At 43.9% G+C, this 19,171-nt stretch overlaps 1 protein-coding gene across 1 annotated transcript in view; it reads right to left on the reverse strand.

Moving 5' to 3' along the window:
• The window catches only part of GRID1 (glutamate ionotropic receptor delta type subunit 1), a 476,351-nt gene extending 473,254 nt beyond the window's left edge, over nucleotides 1-3,097 (reverse strand). The window contains 2 exon segments of the mRNA XM_079312339.1: nucleotides 552-707; nucleotides 2,846-3,097. Coding sequence (XP_079168465.1) covers nucleotides 552-707; nucleotides 2,846-2,924 — 235 coding nt within the window. The 5' untranslated portion in view covers nucleotides 2,925-3,097.
• Between the last annotated feature and the right edge of the window lie 16,074 nt (nucleotides 3,098-19,171).

The raw sequence follows: 19,171 nt of genomic DNA on the forward strand, positions 1-19,171 counted from the left end.
CGAGGGAGCTCCACGCTCACGCTGCCGCCCCGGCGCTGCCTCCCTGGACGCTCGGGGAGAGCTGGCGGCTTGTGCCCGCACCTTGGCGGCCGCTCCGCCGGAGCCGAGCGCCTGTCCGGCCCCTGGTGCCGCATCACCGCCTCCCTGCGGCCGGGACCCTTCGCGTGTCCCGTCCCGCCGCGTCCCCCTGCGGCTGGCACGGGGGCAGCGGTGCGACCGCGGCCCGGCCTGCCCTCCGCCCTGGCGGAGCCAGGAGCGCTGCGGAGCCCCCATGACCTGCGCTGCCCTGCCCGGCCGCCCCTCCGCGCACGGCCGGGCACAGCAGGGCTGGGCACCGCTGGGCTGGGCTGGGCACGGCGCCGCCACCGCCGCACCGCACCGTCCCTCCCCTTTCCTTGTAAGACAGCGCCAACCCCCGACCGAAGCTAAGTTTCCAGCCGAGAGCCAGGACAGGTCTGGGCTATCACCGGCGCCCCCTCCCCGCCGATGGGATGGGACGATCCTCCCTCACCCCCGCCCCCCGCGCCGCGGGTGCCGTCCGAGGCACTCACCTTCCTGCACCGCATGGAAGGGGTTGTTGGCCTCTATGAGCTTGATGGAGTAAGTGATTTTCTCGCTTTGGAGGATGTCGTCATTGAGGTTCAGATCCGATACCGCCTGCTTGAACACCTCGTCGTCCTTGGCAGCATTGCCTTCGAAAATGGCACCTGAGGGGAGGAAGGCGGCAGAGGGTCAGGAGGGCTCAGCCCGCCCGCCCGCCGCCCCCGGACCCCCGCTCTGCTCTGGGCCGTGCCGGGCTCAAGCCGGCTCACACGGCATCGGGTGGGGCAGCTCCGGGGGCACCGGCCGCCTGTGGGGCCGGGACACACACGTGGGCGGCCTCGTCCCGGGCACGGGGAAGCGCAGCATTCCTCCCGGCCACTTCTGCTCCACCGGCTTTTACGGAGCCCTGAACCAGAGCCACGGCGGGGTGATGGACTTGTTTCGCCAGTGACGGGAAAGGGACAGGCTTGGAAACTCCACCAACTTTTTGCTCGTTGCTCGCCTCTCCCTGGGATGCTGCCTTTCGGGCCGCGGTTTTACTGAGGCTTACAAGCACACACGAACGTGAAGCCGGGATTTGTGTCCAGTAACCTGGAAGCTTTAATTTCACTGTCCTGTTTATGCAGTTAACGTGAAAACATCTGGCGATGTGTGTTACATAAAATCCCTCTCCACGGAGCGTGTGTGTGCCCACGCCAGGCTTACTGCCCTGCTCTGCGCGGCGCTGAGAGATCTTTAGAGCTGGCAACAAAACAAGCAAAAAACCATTATTCCCCAGCCTGGAAAAGTCCTGCTGATTCACACCGTGCGTGTCTGTGCCTTGAGCCTCTGTACACTGCTCGTGTGCATCACAGCTCTGCACACAGCAGCTCCTCGCTCCTGCCCAGCGGACCGCTCTTTCTGCCAGCACTTAGCAAACAGCACTCGGGCTGAAGTTCGTGCGGGGAGAACCCGAGGTGACACGGTCCATGTGCAAGAGAAGCGGGGCCGAGAGCGAGACCCGCGGAGGCTCCTTCACCCACTCTGCTACCCCAGCCCTTCCCCAAGGCAGCACCGCCGCCTCCCTTTCCCCCCGCGGGGCTGCCCCCGGTGCCGCGGGGATCTGCCCTGCCCTGAGGACTGCCCCTGGGCCGGAGTCCCCGCTGCGGTCAGGGCTGACCCCATCTCCTTAATGGCTCCGCAATGCTGTCTGCCTTGGCTGCGCCCCTAGGATCCGGAGACGAGCGACGACGACCGGAGCCGCCTTCCCCACCGGCCTCGGAGCCGTCCGTGCCGGGAAACTTGTTACAGGGCTAGTCCCCCTTCTCCACTTCCCTGCCTCGGGCCGACACGAGACTTTCTTCCCGTTTCCGTGGAGCCTCCCCACGCCAGGATGGCTCCTGCCCCGGCCCCCTCCTTTTTCTGATCTTCCATTCTCCCCGAAAGCCTGGTGAAAATTACGGCTTTTCATTTCCCGGACATAGTCCCGTTTCTTTCTCTATCACCCTCCACAAGTGATTCTCTCCCCCCTCTCCGCCCCTAAACATCCTCAATTTCGTTCCTGCTGGTACCTTTCAACACCAGCCAAAAGGTGACTGCAGAGCCTCGCTTTTGCTTGCCAGGCTTCCCGCGGACATCACCGTGCCTTGCTCCCAGAAGCCATAAAAGTTCACATCAGCCTTTCCTTTGCCTCTTATTCATCCCTCTCTTTCTCCCACTGATCCAGCCTTCTTGCTGCCCAAGGGTTTTAATGAGATCTTATTCAAACCACAACAGTTGCGCGCATAGACAGACACACACACACGCACACGGCCGCTGCAAAGCTCGCCTTTCTAACCCTTTCCCAGCCAAGTTCCCCCTCCACCCCCCGCATTCTGCCTTGGCTGACACCAAGGGGAAGGAAAACAGGGTATTATCTCTCCGAAAGTTTTCCCTGAGAGCACGTTCAGATTATGCCTCTCCTGCTCGGGTGATGGGGGCGGTTGTTTGTTTTCAGTGGCGAGGAGGCGGGAGGTGGGGGGGAAGAAAGCCTTTCCACGCAAACAGGTCCAAGCACAGACTCCCCAGCCACATGGGAGACCGCAGCGGCGGCCCCGGCGGGTCCCCTGCCCGCTCCTGGCCCGGCGCACAGGCGGCATTTCGCCCCTAACTTTACAGTCGTGGGCGGAATACAGCTGCCTTCCTCCCATCCGTCCTCCTGTCTCTCCGCGGAGTTGGGTTCCACCGCTGCCCGTGACATTACCGCGCCTAACAAGACGCTTCCTTTATATATTTATTTACCTACCGCGTCCCTCTCCAACCCCCCCTCCGCTCCCTCTCTTACCAATGTGGATGATGGAGTCCGCCCGCACCGAAACGCACTGAAATATCCAGGGAAAAAGCCAGAGCATCAACACTTCCATTTCCAGCCTCTCGCACAGCACATCAGCCCGGGTTTGGTGGAGAGACAGGGGGAAAGAAGAAAAAAGGCGCAAGGGCAGGTGGAGCAAGGCAGCGGGCGCGGGGGGGAGATGCCCAGACACCCCCCTCTCAGAAAAAAATCCCAAAATCCCCCAGCGCCCCAAGAATTTTCCAAGACTGAAGAAAACGGGCGATGGGAAGGGGAAAAAAAAAATTAAAAAAGCCAAAAAAAAAAAAAGAAAAAAGCAAAAAAAAAAAAAAACCGGGGCTAGAAAATCACGGAGGTAGATCCCGGGGTGGCAGGCGGCGCGGCGGAGCCTCCAGCGCTCGGTGTGTGCCGGGGCGCCGGCAGACCGCGAACTGCGGAGCGGCCCCCCCGCCGCCGCCGCCCGCCCCCCGCGCCACGTGACTGCGGAGCCTCGGCGCTCGGTGCCGCCGGGGCACGGCGCGGCGGGCGGGCAGCGGGGCGCACGGGCCGCGCGGGGCGAGCGCGCAGCGCTGCGGGCAGCGCCAGCCGGGCCCGCGGCAGGGCAGCTGGCCGCCGCGAACAGACTTAGATACAGCCACAATTATACACATATATATATATATATGCATATCTAATGCATGTCTCCCCAAGGAAAGGGGTAGGGGACGGACGCTTCAAGCGCAGGGATGTGCGGCGGGTGGGCAGCTCCCGGTCGCCGGGCTCAGGCTGTTCCGCGGGGCCGCAGCCCCCGCCCGGCCCGGCACCGCGGGACGCCCCCGCAGGTAAGGGCGCGGGGCTGCGCCCGCTGCCACTCCTCCAACTTCAGCGACGGGGGGCGGCGCGGGGGCACCGCGCTGAAGCGGGAGGTGGAGGGAATGCCCCTTCCTCCTTCCACGCGCTCGAGCCCGGGACATGATCCGTGTTTGAGGAGCGAAATGGAAATGCGAGGCTTTTATCCCCCCACTGGGGACGAGGTTGTGAGGAAGAAAAGTGGTACAGCAGAACCTTTTCTTGTTTTGTTTTGTTCTAGCTTTCAATGAAATCTAATTCATAAATTGGACATGCTCAGGCTCAGAAGACTAATTCATCCCCTAAAACAAACGCATCAGTGATTGCAGGCACCCAAACGTGACAAGCGTCTCAATATACCGAGGATCCAGAGAAAACAAATTCATTCAGGAGCCCGAACGCAATTAAAACTACTGCCAAGAAAATGAGTTGAGAGCAGGATGTTACCAAGATTATTAAGTTGCTGCGGGGCTGAGGCACGGACCGCTACAGTGATACATACAGATAGATAATGTCAGTCTTTGGATAACGGGAGGAAGAGCGATTCCTGGAGGTCCCCGTCTCGCAAGCGCAAGCCTGGTAACAGCGCGCCGTGGCCGCATCCTGCTCCCGAGATGGCAGCGGCGAGCCCGGGAGCTCGGCGGGGAGGCAGCGGGCCCCCGCCGCCTGCTCAGCCCCGGCAGAGTGCCCGCAAAGGGGCCGGCGGGCCCGTACCCCCGCCACTGCCCGCAGCATCCCTGCCATGAGTATTCAGCACACTTCTACAACCATCACCTGTACGTGCGCTAGGAAATGCTCCTGATGCTGAGCAGTGCTCCCTTGCAGGAGCGATCGTTGCAATGTATTTATTCAATGTAGAAAGCATTTTTTTTAATGCAGAGCACGGTATGGCAAGAATTACTCAACGCTAAGGAGTGGGCAATATAGATAAGGGGACTGGAGAGGCAGACGGAACACACAGTATAGATGAAGCAGAGTGAAAGGGAAGGAAGCTAAAATGGAAATGATATGAACAAGAATCCCTGTTGATCCACATGCATCAACAACCTCCTATTCAGCGGTAGTTACAAGCAGAGCATTCGAACACGGAAGAGCAGGGGGTAAATAAAACAAGATATGCTTTTTAAAAATAAATCACCTGTTAACTACTCTTACTTACAGTCTTTGTCTTAAATATGCAATTTCACACTGATCAATGCAGAATGATATATACTATACTCTGCATTTCATGTAATAAAAACACTTAATCCAGATAATTGGCTTCTGGGACAGAGATCAATAGAAATGTTCCTTATTTGACTACGTTAGCAAGTCAAAATTAATTCTAATTTACATTTGCTTCAAATCAATATGCACTTAGTGACTTACACAGGCTCTTTAAAAAGTTAAGCACCTATATTGACCAGAGTCATATATATGTCAGTAACAAGTACATGTGTGGGAATTAGAGAGGGGGAAAGTGTTACTGCAGAACCAAGTCTCTGACTTTCATAGAGCAAAGGAGGCTAAATTTATTTGTGCTTGAGAACTGCTTTGGCATCCTAGCCTAAAACCTGTAGAAATATGCTGCTATTAATCCCACGATTTATGCAGGCACCCAGTCAGTTGCACTGCAAGCACTTGGGAGCAGGCTTGCCTCCTACTTTAGTTTGCACAGTGAGGCCTTGACCTCAGATGGTGTGCCTCTGGATGCTATTTTAGTAATAGAAAAATAGTAATATAAAATATTAAAACTCTAAACTGGGTGAATTGGACAAATTACAAAATTTCCTGTGAAATCCAAGAGCAAACGGTCTGAATGCAGAAAAGGATCCAGTCCCAGCCAAGGGAGGTAGAGGGGAAAACACAAGAGACCAGAATATAGTAAAATAGACCAACTGAAATAGGCCCCAAAAACAGATGGAAGGCTACAGTAAGACAAAAACAAACCAGAAAAATGCACAGAGGAAACCTCAAATACTATAAAATCAGACATGCAACGTGTAAAGTACAATGAGACCTAAATGGATCCATCACAGCAAAGAGGATTGCAGCTTCAGTAGCATCTCTGCAAGACAAAAAGTTGCCACATCAAAACTTCACTGTGTCTGGTTTGAATTCAGGTTGCATTACCTTTTCTTTCATATTATTTGCATTTTCTTTCCTTTTTCTTCTCCTTCCACTTTTTTTTTTTTTTTTTTTTTTTTTGCCTAAACAAAAAAAAAATCCCAACATCTTTGGCTTGGATTATGTTTTTCATAACAATTACTTCCTTCCAAACAAGCTATCAATGCCCAGTACAAATGAGAGCACTCCTTTTGACCCTGCCATTCCTCATTTGCAATCGGGGGAGCACCGACACTTTGCAGTGGGTGTACATTGTTTAGGTGCAGCAATCAGCACTAGAAGGCCAACCCCTTTGCCAACATTTGGCATATTAAAAATGTTCCAAGCTGCTGTGATGTTCCACCATTATCATGTAGGGGACATCTCATGACACATTATTCCACCAGGGACCACTGGATTTCCAGTGCCCATGGAAGAATGACATCTCAACATAGCAAAGATAAGATACCTCACATTGAAATATGGGAGCTGCAATCCCAACTCAAGCGACAGCCACACAGTCACGTTCTATTCTGTGGCAACAGATGCAGTTCTGTGCACTTCTCAGACAGCTCTTACCACCTTTGCAAACCACTGTGTTGATTTTGAGCTGACCTATCACAAGTTATTGCTGTGCTCATTTCTATTGTCTTAATGAACATAGTATCAAATGGGTTTTGCCATGATGAGAGAATGGCTCCAAAAACTGCATTGCAATTAGAAACATAAAACATCCTAGAAAAATGAACTGAAAGACTTGTGCAGTGCCACACTCAGAGAGCCTTGTGCCCAGGGCTCTGTCCCTCTGTGCTGCCATAACAAGAATGAAGCACATTTTGAAAGACATCGTTAGAACTATGGCTGCAGGATATGCCTGGATCTGGAAAGCACCTCACATTTAGGAAACTGCCTCATAAGCAGGAGCTCTGCAAGACCATAACATTGAGACTTTTATCATAACCTGCATCCAGAATAAATGGAGGGCTTTAAGGTTCAGTGTTTCTTGTGTTTTCTCTCAAGTTTCACCCATTTACTACAGCTAAACTGTGGCTTCCCCAAATAAAATCATGTATATATCTATATGTGCACATGTAGCAATGATTTATTTCTTCTGAAAGCAAACAGAATTCCTCCTTTGTATCAGTTAAACAGGTATAAAGATGCGGCTAATAACTCCAGTTAACTGCTCAGTCAATGGAGTTGGAAGAATGAAAACAAAAAATCCCTAAAATATCCTAGTACACATGGTAACAATCTCCCTTTCTTTCCCAATAGCCAAGTTCTCTACTGTTAACATACCCACAAAAAAGCAAAATTTCTTATTCTAAAATGCCATGAAATTCAACAGCTGTGCTTTTCTTCACAAACAGTAATACAAAACCCCAAGCTTAACTTAATTCCAAAGTTTGTGGATGCTTATGTTTAAAAATTAATTTTGTCATTCTCCTGTGGTGACAGCCTGGGATTTCAGTTGCTTTATTGAAGGTTCCTTTAGCTTATTGAAACCTCTTTTTCTCTTTTCATGGTTGACAGCATAGTAGGATAATCTTGCAGAGTAAATGGACTAGAGTCTGCAAGAAGAGGCTGCTGAATTATAGAGTTCTTTGCAGGACAGTTGACATTCCTGATTAATTTGTTGTGTGCCTACTAACAAGCCGAAACTTTGTTGCAGTCAACACTTTATTTGGATTGACATGCCTTTTAAGATGCCATAAAGAAGGCAAAGTGCTGTTATTTCCTTATTTTTTACCTGATTTAATTCAGCAGATTTTTTGCCTGATTTAATCCACAGCTTGTATATGATTTAATTTGTACTCCTGTTTGGTTAATTTCATCACTTCAATATCTGTTGCATCTTGATAAAATTCATATATAAGTCACTACTCTATTTCAACTGTGACTTTTCATACCCTATTTTTCTTTACAATAGACAAGGGTCTCGACAGGCCTTTCCAGCCTCACACATTTTTACAGTCGCATAAATGCAGTCTTAATGCAGTGCAAGGCAAATTGTATCAGTGTTGGTAAATGTAATCTCTATCTTGGCATTTGTATTTAATTAACACTTTGATAGAAAAGAGGAATCTCTTTAATCACAACATTTTAATATACCAATATGTGTTTTATTGAGAACTATTAACACACAGTGACTAAAGAATACTTTGTAATTACTTATAAGGGATGGGAGTGTAATCCATAGTTAAAAGAAAACACCTTTCTCTTTCATTTCTAAGCAAGCAAGCAAGCCCATTGTCATTATATCCACTGCACACTAACTGGAAAAAGCTAAACTCTAGAAGTTCGTTTTTCCTGAGGGGAAAAAAAAAAAGAAAGCAAAGTAGGTATGGTTGCCATCTTTGTTACAGTACAGTTGCATAAGAATGCAGGCTCTCCAAGTCAAAGTGTTTTTCAATTGCTCCTGATTTAATAGTAGCCATATCAAGATAATCTCTGAACTAACTTCACTGGCATCCATCTGAGGGGAAATAACAATTTATAAGATTCTGCAATATAAAACTATCTCCAGGGGAACTCCATTCAAAAACATCTTGCATGCCTCACTGATCCATCCCCATAGTACACACAGTCCAGTCTCATGAGCTGTTCAATGAGCTGCCTGTTACAGATAATGAGACACTGCTAGGACAGCTGTCCTCTGCCATCAGAGCAACCCTAAGAGACAGACACATTCCAAAAGGAAAATCACAACAGGAAAAGCCCCCTATGTCATTCCTTCTTCCATAAATACATACTGACCAATCTCACAGGTAGTCATAGGCCAAGAATGACACCTATGTTTTACAGATACTTCACTGTGAATACATATCCCAGTATTTCCACTATAATAAAAATTCCCAACACCTGACCATAAAAATACATCCTTGCTTTGTTAGAGCAAATTGAAGCTGCAGGATGGTTATGTCAGACAAAGAAAAAAGAAAGCTACTAGAATTTAATCTGCAGTTCACCTCAGCTGGTGAAGACTGTGGATAAGTCACATTCCTGCTACTTCTCACTTTACTCATCTAGACAGTAACAAAACCAGTAAAGTAGATGCTGCTGCATGGTGAAGCAGAGAAACAGAAAACTCTGAAAACGTACATTTAAAACGTTCTGCCCTCCAGCCAAGACCCAGTAACTGATCTCATGTTTGTTCCTGCTTCACTGCAAACTCCACTGAGAAGTGATGTAAGCAAGAAGTATTTTGCTACAAGCCAGAAACTTGAATGCTGCCCTTTCTGCATCTCAGGCAAAGAATAGGGACCTTTTCAACTGCACTAATTCAATCCTTTGCCGTCACTAAATAGTGATGCAGTTTGTGCGTGCAGAGTCCTCTGAAAGCCTCACAATGGAAAGTACTCTAAGGGAAAAGTAATTTTACACTTAAAAAAAACCCTGATCTTTCTCAGCAGTCCATTCTAAACCATATTATGTTTAGTGATTGTTTCACAATGGGCCATTTCTACCAATAGGTAAGGTCTCTCTTTTGTCTGGCAATGCTGTGTCATGGAGTTGGTGGCTTGGGTTTTTTTTTGTTTGGGGTGGGGTTTGTTTGTTTCCCAGTGTGTTTCTGCAACCATTAGTATAAAAAAAGGTACAGAATTGGCCTTCTTAGTGACCCCATTAGCATTAATGGCAGTCACACACAGAATATATTCTCCCAGGGATCTGTGTGCTCTTTGGGCAAAGATTCCTTGTAATGGAGTTCATAATTCATACTCATGTTTTAAGGAAGGGCTGAAATGAAGACTTTTTTTAGCAGAAACACCAGCTTCTCATTGTATGCCTGACTTAAAAAATTATTCTACCAAAGCCTATGCTTGTTGTACTTTTTGTACCTTACAAAAAAGAAAAAAAAAATCAAGCCAAACAGTAGGATAAAGTGTCATGGTATATCTTAAATTTCCTACTCAAAGAAGGAGATACTTTTTTAAAGGCAGTATACTCCAGCCATTGGAGCACAGGGGCCATGATTGCTGGGCTCCATTCCCACCACAGTCACCAATTCATTTCATGACTAATTGAGTGGACTGTTGCATGAACATTGTATTCAGTCCTTAATTTAAGGGGAACAAGAACATCAAGTTCCTTTCCTCAGTTCCTGCACTCAGTCAGCTGTCCTACTTCTCCAGGAAGTATAGGGGAAACACAGTAGGTTTATTTTTGGCAGGTCAAACAAGTAATTTTAAGTTATTTCAAGTTTGTACATCTTACAGAGATTAAGGAAAAAGTTGTCTTATTTTAAGTAATTTTAAAGAGAAAATTCTCTTCATGGTATTTAAGACCAACCCATTCCACTTACCTGAGTCTGGATGCAAACTCTCAGTACCCAAGCCCCATTGCTGACCTGAGTGACAGGACTTCAGATGTCTAATGATTTCTTTCAATTTTCTAACTATGGTGGGAGGGGTTATGTGAAATAGGGGACAACACCTTATGTTGACATGGATAAGAAAAGCTCTAGAGACAAACCCACCCAGAGCTACATGCTGGTTATACTCCCCTCTAAGTTACATTCAAGTAATCTCTTCTATTCTGCTAGAGTAAGCACCTGAACTAGGTCTCCCACATGAGAAAGGGGTGTCCTGATGACTAGGTGTGGGAAAAGGAGCAGGGGAAGAATATACACCTCTTTTGAGAAAGAAAAAAAAAAGTAAAAACCACTGTGAAATATTTCCATATGGCCTAGTGAGAAAGAAAGAAGAAAAAAAGAAAAGCACACTGCTTCCTTTCTACTTTTGGCTGTAGGTGTTTGTGTGCAAGAACAGCTTTCTAAGCCAGGTTTCCCCATGTCAGGGAGTTTGTTTATGTCAGGTTGATTTTCTGTTGACATTTTATGCTGCTCCCTGAAAAGAAACTATTTCTATGAGCACACCCAGGCATTCACAACCCTTCCAATGGTTTGAGTCACATAAGCCACATCCTAGTGGTGCCTCATTCCTTCAACACTTCTCCCTTGCCATTCACACAACCTCAGCTGAAAACATAAGTGTATCATAGATCCGTTTGCAATAGTTTATAGTGTGGCCAGTGGAAATAGGAAACCCAGGACCATCTGACTTTGCAGCATTCCACATAGCATCATTGGGATGTTATTACCACAGTGTAGAATTAAGCTACAGAAAAAGTACAAATTAGTTCAAGAGCTCCAAAATACTTTGGTTCCTGGCACACAACACCTGACAACAATGAAAACAATGACCTCTATTTACTGATTCTTATTCAAAGTGAACTTAAAGCTATTACTCCATATACTTGACTCAGTTCTGAGAAAAAGTATAAAAAAGCCCAAATGTTTTTACCAGTCTTCTGAAAACTTGGAGATATTGCAGTAATGGGTTTATGAAAAGGGCAGGGAGGATAAAAAACAGGCGCCACTTTAAGCATCCAGCACTCCATGAGTCACAGTCCCTGTCACTGCACCCTCGTGAAGCTTCACTGACCAACAGTTTCTAAAGTTTCCACATTCTCCAATGTCTTCCCAATCTCACTAAATATATTTTTCCCTTGCTCCCAGTAGTATGTTTTACTACATCTACATGCTATCCAGCTGAATGCAAGTCTGCAGTGGAAATAGCTTTGTTTGCTGCAGTGCTGTATTGTCACACATGACTAGACCAGGCAACATTGATTCTTAAGCAATGGCATTGATTACAAATCTTATTTTTAAAATGCTGGCAAGATACAGCCCTTAGATAAGCACTTTAAGATCAAATTTGAATTGCATTTCCCAGCAGCTCTCCTTTTTTTACAGAGACTATATAATAGAATTACAAATAATGCTACTGACTTCTACACGTACTGAGGATTTACACCAGGATGGTTTCAGTAGTAGAAGCTTCTAGTATTACACACTTACACAATTATAATATGCTTTAGATTATTACTTTCAAAATGCAAAATCTATTTTTTTCCCTTCAGTAGCTAAAAAAAGATGTTTGTTTTCCAGAGAGATAAACTTATTAAATTGAATTTGACCTTTCAGAGCATAGTAAGGTAGGGATTTCTGTTCCCTGGAAACATAGGAAGATTCTTCATGTACTGCTCTGAGTCATGCAAGAGTCCACAAGCAAGTAAGCAAAGCACTCTTGGAAGAACATTTTACATTAAAAAAATTATGCAGGGTGAGGGGGCAAGGAAAAAAAAAACAACAACTCCAAACCCAAAATATATCCTCACACCTACATTTTAAATTACATACTTGAGAATATGCAATCATTACAGTTTTCACGCTCTCAAGCAGCCCTCCAGATTTATCAACAACATATCATTGCTTGACCAGTTTCCATGGGGTAGTTCCTGCTCTATTCCAAATATAACCTTTAAATACAACTCCAAGATTTCTTTGCAGATTGTGCTTTTATTTTCCTAAGATAGTAAAAATCTCCTAGCTATCTTACTGCTTTACCAGCTTAATCACAGTTTGCAAAGTGGGTAATTTGTAACAATGCACAAGGACCATATTTTCCACTTCTGGCTTTCTCCTGCAGGAATACAAGGAAGCACATTGATACCATCACCTGTGCTGGTCTACCTGTAGATCCACAAAAGCTGTTGCCCAAGTAGCTAAACATCTTTTTCCTCACATAGTACATGGGGAAAACACAAGAGTAACCTGTCTTTCCCCCTTATACTACAAGATCCTTGTTTCATTCCAGGCTTAGAAGCACCAAAATAGAAAAAACACAGGTACAGAGTGATCTTTGTGTCATGCATTACAACAAAGCAAGATTCTGTTTCTGAGCCTTGTTTCAAACACTATCTCTTAATTCTTTGTCTTTTAAGCTTTTGATGGACTTACTATTATGGATAAATTATATTTTACCCTTCTCCCTGTTTTGATCAGAGATCTTTGGCCTCACCACCTCCTTGGGCTTATTAAGACACTAGGATCCCTCTCAAACAGCAGATTTACAGTCAGGATCTAAAGAAATCCAGTAGAAACACTAAATGAAGATGCATCCATTATTCAACAATTCCACATAATTCTCATCATTCACAAAGTAAAATGCCTTTGGAGAAACAGGTGGCATAGCAGGACTTGCCATCCTACTGTTTACTCCAAGCCTCTCCTTCCAGCCTGCATTCATGGATGTCCTTTAATTGAGTGCAAATCAGTTAAAATAAATTAATAAAAGCCACAACTGCTTTACCACCTTCTTCTGGATCAACTGAATTAATTTGACTTAGAGAAAAAAGCTCAGGAGAATCAGTAGCATGAACCCCAAAACCCTTTGCATTTAATTTAGGACAGTCTACACAACAGAATTAACTTCTCCCTACTCCCAAGGCCCCCCCCCCCCCTCCCCCCCAGCATTGGGCAAAATCAAACCTTGCATGCAACAATAGAAGTAAACCAGAGTGGCCTGGCATCACCACAGTGAAACTGTCACTTCTGCATAGGGGAAGTTTTTACTGTTTCACTGCCAGTGGTCCTTACCCCACCCAGCAGAATGGAGATTTCTCAGCACTGCTACACCACGTAGAGCAGCTCGACAGTTTTGCTTCAGTGACTCCTCTACTACTGCCACTCTTGGGACCTACTTGGATTTCTTCTGAAAGCTCAGGCTAGCTGCAAACTGGCTACTGATCACCTTTGCCTTACACACATAAAAGAAGCCTCTTAATAAATACATTACAGAAACCTCTTAGTGAACTTTACCTCCCTCTAATTCCACTCTGAAGAACTATAAAAGAAAGGAACAGTTATATCAAGACACATCCCTGCAAAACCCTGCTTCTTTGTGTACTTTATCCATTCACAGTTACCCAACCTCTCCTCAATTTAGGAGTACAAACCTCGTAACTATTTTCCTAACCTGACAAGCATATGTAGTTGCTAGATGCAATACTTGACTCAAGAGACACTTTTTCCTACTCATATTTTTCTTTTCAGTCCAGCATGCCCAAGAAACTCAATTTAACAAAATTTTGGAAATGCCTGATATATGTTAATAATGTAGAATTTTCCTTTTCTCTGTTCAAAGTGAAAGTGGATATGGATGCATGGATTTTGTGTCATAATCTGACATGAATTTTGCACTATAATCTCAGCTCAGTGTTGTTTTTCAGAAGAAGCATTTCTGCCCCAGAAGCCAAAGCCCTCCACCAGCAACACCATTCCTTTTCTATTTGCCCACCCATCCACATCATTGCCTGACTACAAAACCACAGAAGCAGTGATGTCAGGTCCTTCAGATTCACAGATAATCTGCCAAGCATGCACTCATATTTGTCTAGATCATTACTAACAAAAACCACAAGTTCAGAAGTTTCTGTTATGTGGCTCCAGACCCTGGCTCTATAGGCCAGCCACAGGGCCACTGCCACTAGATGGAGAGCAATCCCTGGATTTGTCTAATGGTGTTAAGTAGACAGAAATTGCAACCCACCCCACTCCCTAATGATCCTCACAGAGTGGTTCCTGCATGCCACCTGCCAACCAGGTACACAGGCACAGACTGGCAGCACCTCTGTCCCATGGTGGCAGCAGCCTGTTCAATTCCATCAGGCATGGGCTCCATATCCAACTGTGCTTTAACTAATATGGCCTCAGAGGGTGCATTTTAAAAGCAGAGTGAATGATTTCTTCTATTTAGACTTCTAAATGCTGGAGCGGAAGTTCTCACTCTCTGCACTTAGGAGTGAATCGTGAATTTGTGTGCACAGGATGAAAACACCCTTCTGTTGATGAAGGTGGCACCACAACAGCTCAAACGATTTTCCATTAGCACACAATCAGACTTTATATTGCTTATAGAAGAGAAACAAATTCAGAATACTGACGGAGTCTAAAAGAGACTCTTGAACACTGGTGGCAAAACAAAAACAAGAGGCAAGCAAATTTCTCATTTGTTGGTTTCTGTAACCTTGAGCTCATCTTACTGCAATATAGTGGAATAAATCTGAACTGTGCAATTACAGATTTGATGTCAAGGCTGAACAAGAAAATAACATGTAAATAACTAGCTGTTCTAAGCTGATTCACTTACAGTTCTACTAAACTAAAGATGGAATAATGCAATGAAAAAAAATGAGTGAACAGTTACAATTAAACCAATAGGTTCAAATTAATACAGCTACTGATAACCACATCAGCTCACAAGAAGAATAAGCTTTCTAGCTCAGAGGAAAAAGAATTAATTGCTTTGGATTAATGCTAAAGAGAGAGGGTTTAAAGGGAGAGTGAACTCCCTTTCAGCACAAGGCCACAGCCAGCACTAGCTTCTCTGTAGTTCACAAACCATCCTGGCAAGCAGCACAGGCAGCAGCTCAGGATGCTGTTTCAAATTTCAAGAGACAATAAAGTGGAGAAACAAAGCCAAATGGCCAAGAATGGGTCTAACCTCAATCTAAGTAGCTTTCTGTATTTCCTTGCTCTAAAATGACAATAGGAATATAAAAATCAATCCTTAGTTTATGATTTAATGGTCACACTCATAGACAAAGCAGCAAACTGGTTGACTGCACAAGAAATGAGTGTGTGGGCTCATCCCAGGGACAGCCCAGGTTTTGGGCTCCTCTTCCAACCCACACCCCTGGTTGGATCAGCACAGCACAGCCTCTGGCTCGAAGGAGGGACCTGGAGGAGCCAATCAGCTCTCAGGGCAGGAAAGCATTTTGGATCAAAATAACTGTAATATAAGCTCAAGTTCCACCCATAAAAAGCCATTCATGGCCACAGGTCCAAATCACAGCTCTGTGATCCTCCTTTGTGCATTTTGACTAACAGACGAATAGTCTGTTAATTAATGAAACTATTATCAGGCTACTGGTCTCACTCCTCATTAAGACAAAAAGGCAGTTTTATTTCTTTCATGACATTATCTGCTGACAAAAACTGCATAACAATTAATTTTTTAAAAAAGCTTCCCTTTTTATGCTTGCAAGAAATTTTCCTCACAAAAACATGTATTTTCTAGAACAAAATAAAGAAATATTCAAAGTAAGTATTACTATGTGTACAAATCAACCCCAGAATGCTACAAACATAAATAAAATAAATGCTGGTAAGAACCATGTCCCTTCTTGAGAGCTGAGGAAGTCTCAGATGACTTGTAATCTGGGGAGAAATTAACCTTTGCCAATCACTAGGAACTGCTGATGCAAAACCAAAACCTCTTCATGGATGTAGCACAAACAGAGCCTTAAATAAGCTGACAGGGCTCTGAATGTGCAAGGAAAGGAGATGTATGAAATAATGAGGGTTCTTTTCTGTGTAATACCTTCTCTGCTCCAAAGCACACTTTTGATTTGCTGATCAATTTTCTTTTAACAAGATGGTTTAGTGCATTACTTCTTACATGACTAAAAGCAGCACATTGCTTTCCTTCTACAGAAGATAGTAAATAACATTAAGGGAGTTATATGAGAGAAGGCAGAGCAACTTTACAACAGAAAGAACCTCATAATCATAGGATACAGGATAATAGTCTTAAGGAACCATCATGATAAAAGGCACAGTTTTTATGTAACACCCTTTTAGATTGATTTTTCTACATTCCAAATGCTCCCATAACCATCTTCTGACATTTCTCCTGCACAGCTGGTTACACCATCCATAAGCAATCTCTGTTTACCTGGCATTATTATTATTTTAAAAGCAATTTCTTTCACTTCCTTTCAACTAAGACTTACGCTATACCTAATTGCCAGTTACCACTCTCCCTTCTAGCAAAAGAAAATCTGGTTTCTAATAATTTGAAATCCATCCTTAATGAAAATTACAATATAATCATAATACCAGTATATGCACATTACAGGAACATGAATAGCAGAAGACAAAAAAAAAGTGGGTGCTACTTGTGCTCTCTCTGTCCCACTATGAATGTTAACTCATAGATGAGCACAATCTTATGATAATGACCAGATATATTACATACAGAACTATCAGCAAGAGGCAAAAGAGGTATTAGTTGCTTGCTTATGATTAATAAAGTAGTTAAAAGAGAAGGAATATTATTCTTGCTGGGTGCTCATTATGCATTTGATAATCTCTATTTATAGGACAATGAAGCATGAGGCTTATAAAATGCCATCTGTTGGTTTCTTTTTAATGTATAGGATTTCTGACTTCAGGAGCTGCAGTTCAGCAATGTTGATAGTGCTACAACATGTAATACTAATGCCTCTGGTTATGAGAATTTGAGCCATTAAACATCAAGAAGCAGGTTGGGTACACATCCTGAATAGTGTAACTCCCATCTTCTTACTCTAATCTACTTAAAAAGCAATTTATACTTTCATGTAATTGATTTCGATCAGTCATTTAAATAGCACAACACACACAAAATTATATATTGCAATGATCCACAAATGTGACAGAAGTGATTTTGTTCTTTGATCTCCATGAGAGAAGGCGTCTCATGAGAGAAGCTCCAAGAGATCTATAACAACTTCAGGAAAAATAGCAACTACTTTTTTATCTAAAAATTTAAACAAAACCACAGGCAAAAAGAAAAAAAGTCTTTCTTAAAACAGAGAGAGTTAGAATGAGACATATCTGCATTAAATTTATCAGTACCTAAAGGAGGATTTTTTCTTGCATATTAACCATGAAAATAAAGCATTCATCATCAAGGTCAATATTACAGTGTATCAGCTCTAGTAAGTTTGACTGTCATTGACTTCTTCTCCTAATTAAGTCACCAAATGGCCCAATATCCAGACCTTATCTTCTGGTTTTAATGCAATTAATGAAATAGTGATTGATTTTTTTTTTTAAGTGGACCACTACATATTCATATCAGCATAAAGTTAGATGAGTTTATATCACTGGTTTAATTAGGACTTCTGCCTCCAACAGAACCCATAAACACTCAGCTGCTCACAGGGCAAGCAAACACAGGAAGAAATAGCTAAGCATTCTCAGGGACAATTTATACTTTGGCAGTTTCTTAGGGAGATCAACCTCCAATTTCTGTTCCCACTTTCAAATGCTTTCACCTCTGCAGTCCCTGCTGTAGCCTCAGCCTTCACCCCTGCCTTGCCACAGCTCCTCACTGTGTTTCTCTGTCAGAGTTTGTCAGATAACTGGAAGCAACAGCTACCCAGGACAGCAACTGTCATCTTTGTATTTCTCTACAGCACTTTGACAAAGCAGTTTGATGTCTGGACCAACAGGATTATAATGCCTTCCATCCCAGAAAACAGGATTTGCTTCTCCCTTAGAGGCCAGAGAAATGGTAGAAATCCCTGTCTTGCTACCAAAAACAAGGTCACTGTGTTAAGATATGTTGATGTAAATATTGGAAGAAAATTGAAAAATGTTGAGAAAATCTTTGCATGTGATTTTTTTCATACATCAAGAGCAACATGTGCTGTTTGTAGCCCAGAGTCATCTAGGCTAAGAAAGGCAATCAAGAACAGCAACAAAACAAACTAACAAAAATTAGAAACAACAAAAAAAGCTGTTTCATGAAAAGGCACTTTCAGTACCTTCACTTCAGCACCCAAAAAGCAAACTTTTTCCTTTTTCTCAGAGACATAGCATATAGTAAGTACTGGAATTTGGCCAGAAGATCAGGACTAAATGCAAATGAACTGTGAGTTTTGGGCTAGGCATGGCATGGAGAAGTTCCTATTTGTGTCATATAAAGGAAACATGCAATTTTTCTAGTCAATCTGCTGTCAGTGAAGAACTCTTTTAAAAGTCCAAGAGTTTGAAACTAATGGCAGACAAGTTTAGCAGGAGATCATGGCAATTCAGTAAACCATATGTCATCACAAATCACAGCAACCTCACTTAGTTAACAAAATGTAATTCAGTAACAAGACGAGGAATAATGAATAATATCAAGAACAGCTGAGATGAGGAACTAAGATGGCACAAATAGTTCTAAAATGAAAATTTAAAAATATTCTCTGCAATTAACTTAAAGGGCACTACTCAAACTTTGTTCACACTCATATAAATTAATGGTGGTTATCTCAAGTTGCAGCAAATAAATAACCAATGTACCTATATGCTGAAATCTCAAGTAGAACACAAATAGATATTGTTTTCACCACTTTGGGGAATATATAGTCATGATTCATCTTATGCTTGCTAATAATATCCCTTTTCCCCCCCTCCTCTCATTTGTTAGGTTAAAGGCTGCTTGTATATCATTTACCACAGAATATTTTAGTAGTAACTACTGGTAAGGTTGTTAGGGCAATGTTACAGGTTATGCAAAATTTTTTAATCTCTACATTTTACTTTATTCTTTTGCAGTAGCCTGGAATCTCTATTTTGCTTTGTCTTTAAAAAGTCACAGGATTCACCCTACAAGGAGCCCTAGAGGATGACAATATCCACTGTGAGCCTGGAGTGACGAGTCTCCAGAGGGATTTTGCATAGCTTTAATTAGATTGTTCTAAAGGTCACCAAGGTGCACACAAGATATCAATTAGTCAGTACTGAGT

The sequence above is a fragment of the Erithacus rubecula genome, assembly GCF_903797595.1.
Source record: "Erithacus rubecula genome assembly, chromosome: 9".
Lineage (NCBI taxonomy): Eukaryota > Metazoa > Chordata > Aves > Passeriformes > Muscicapidae > Erithacus > Erithacus rubecula.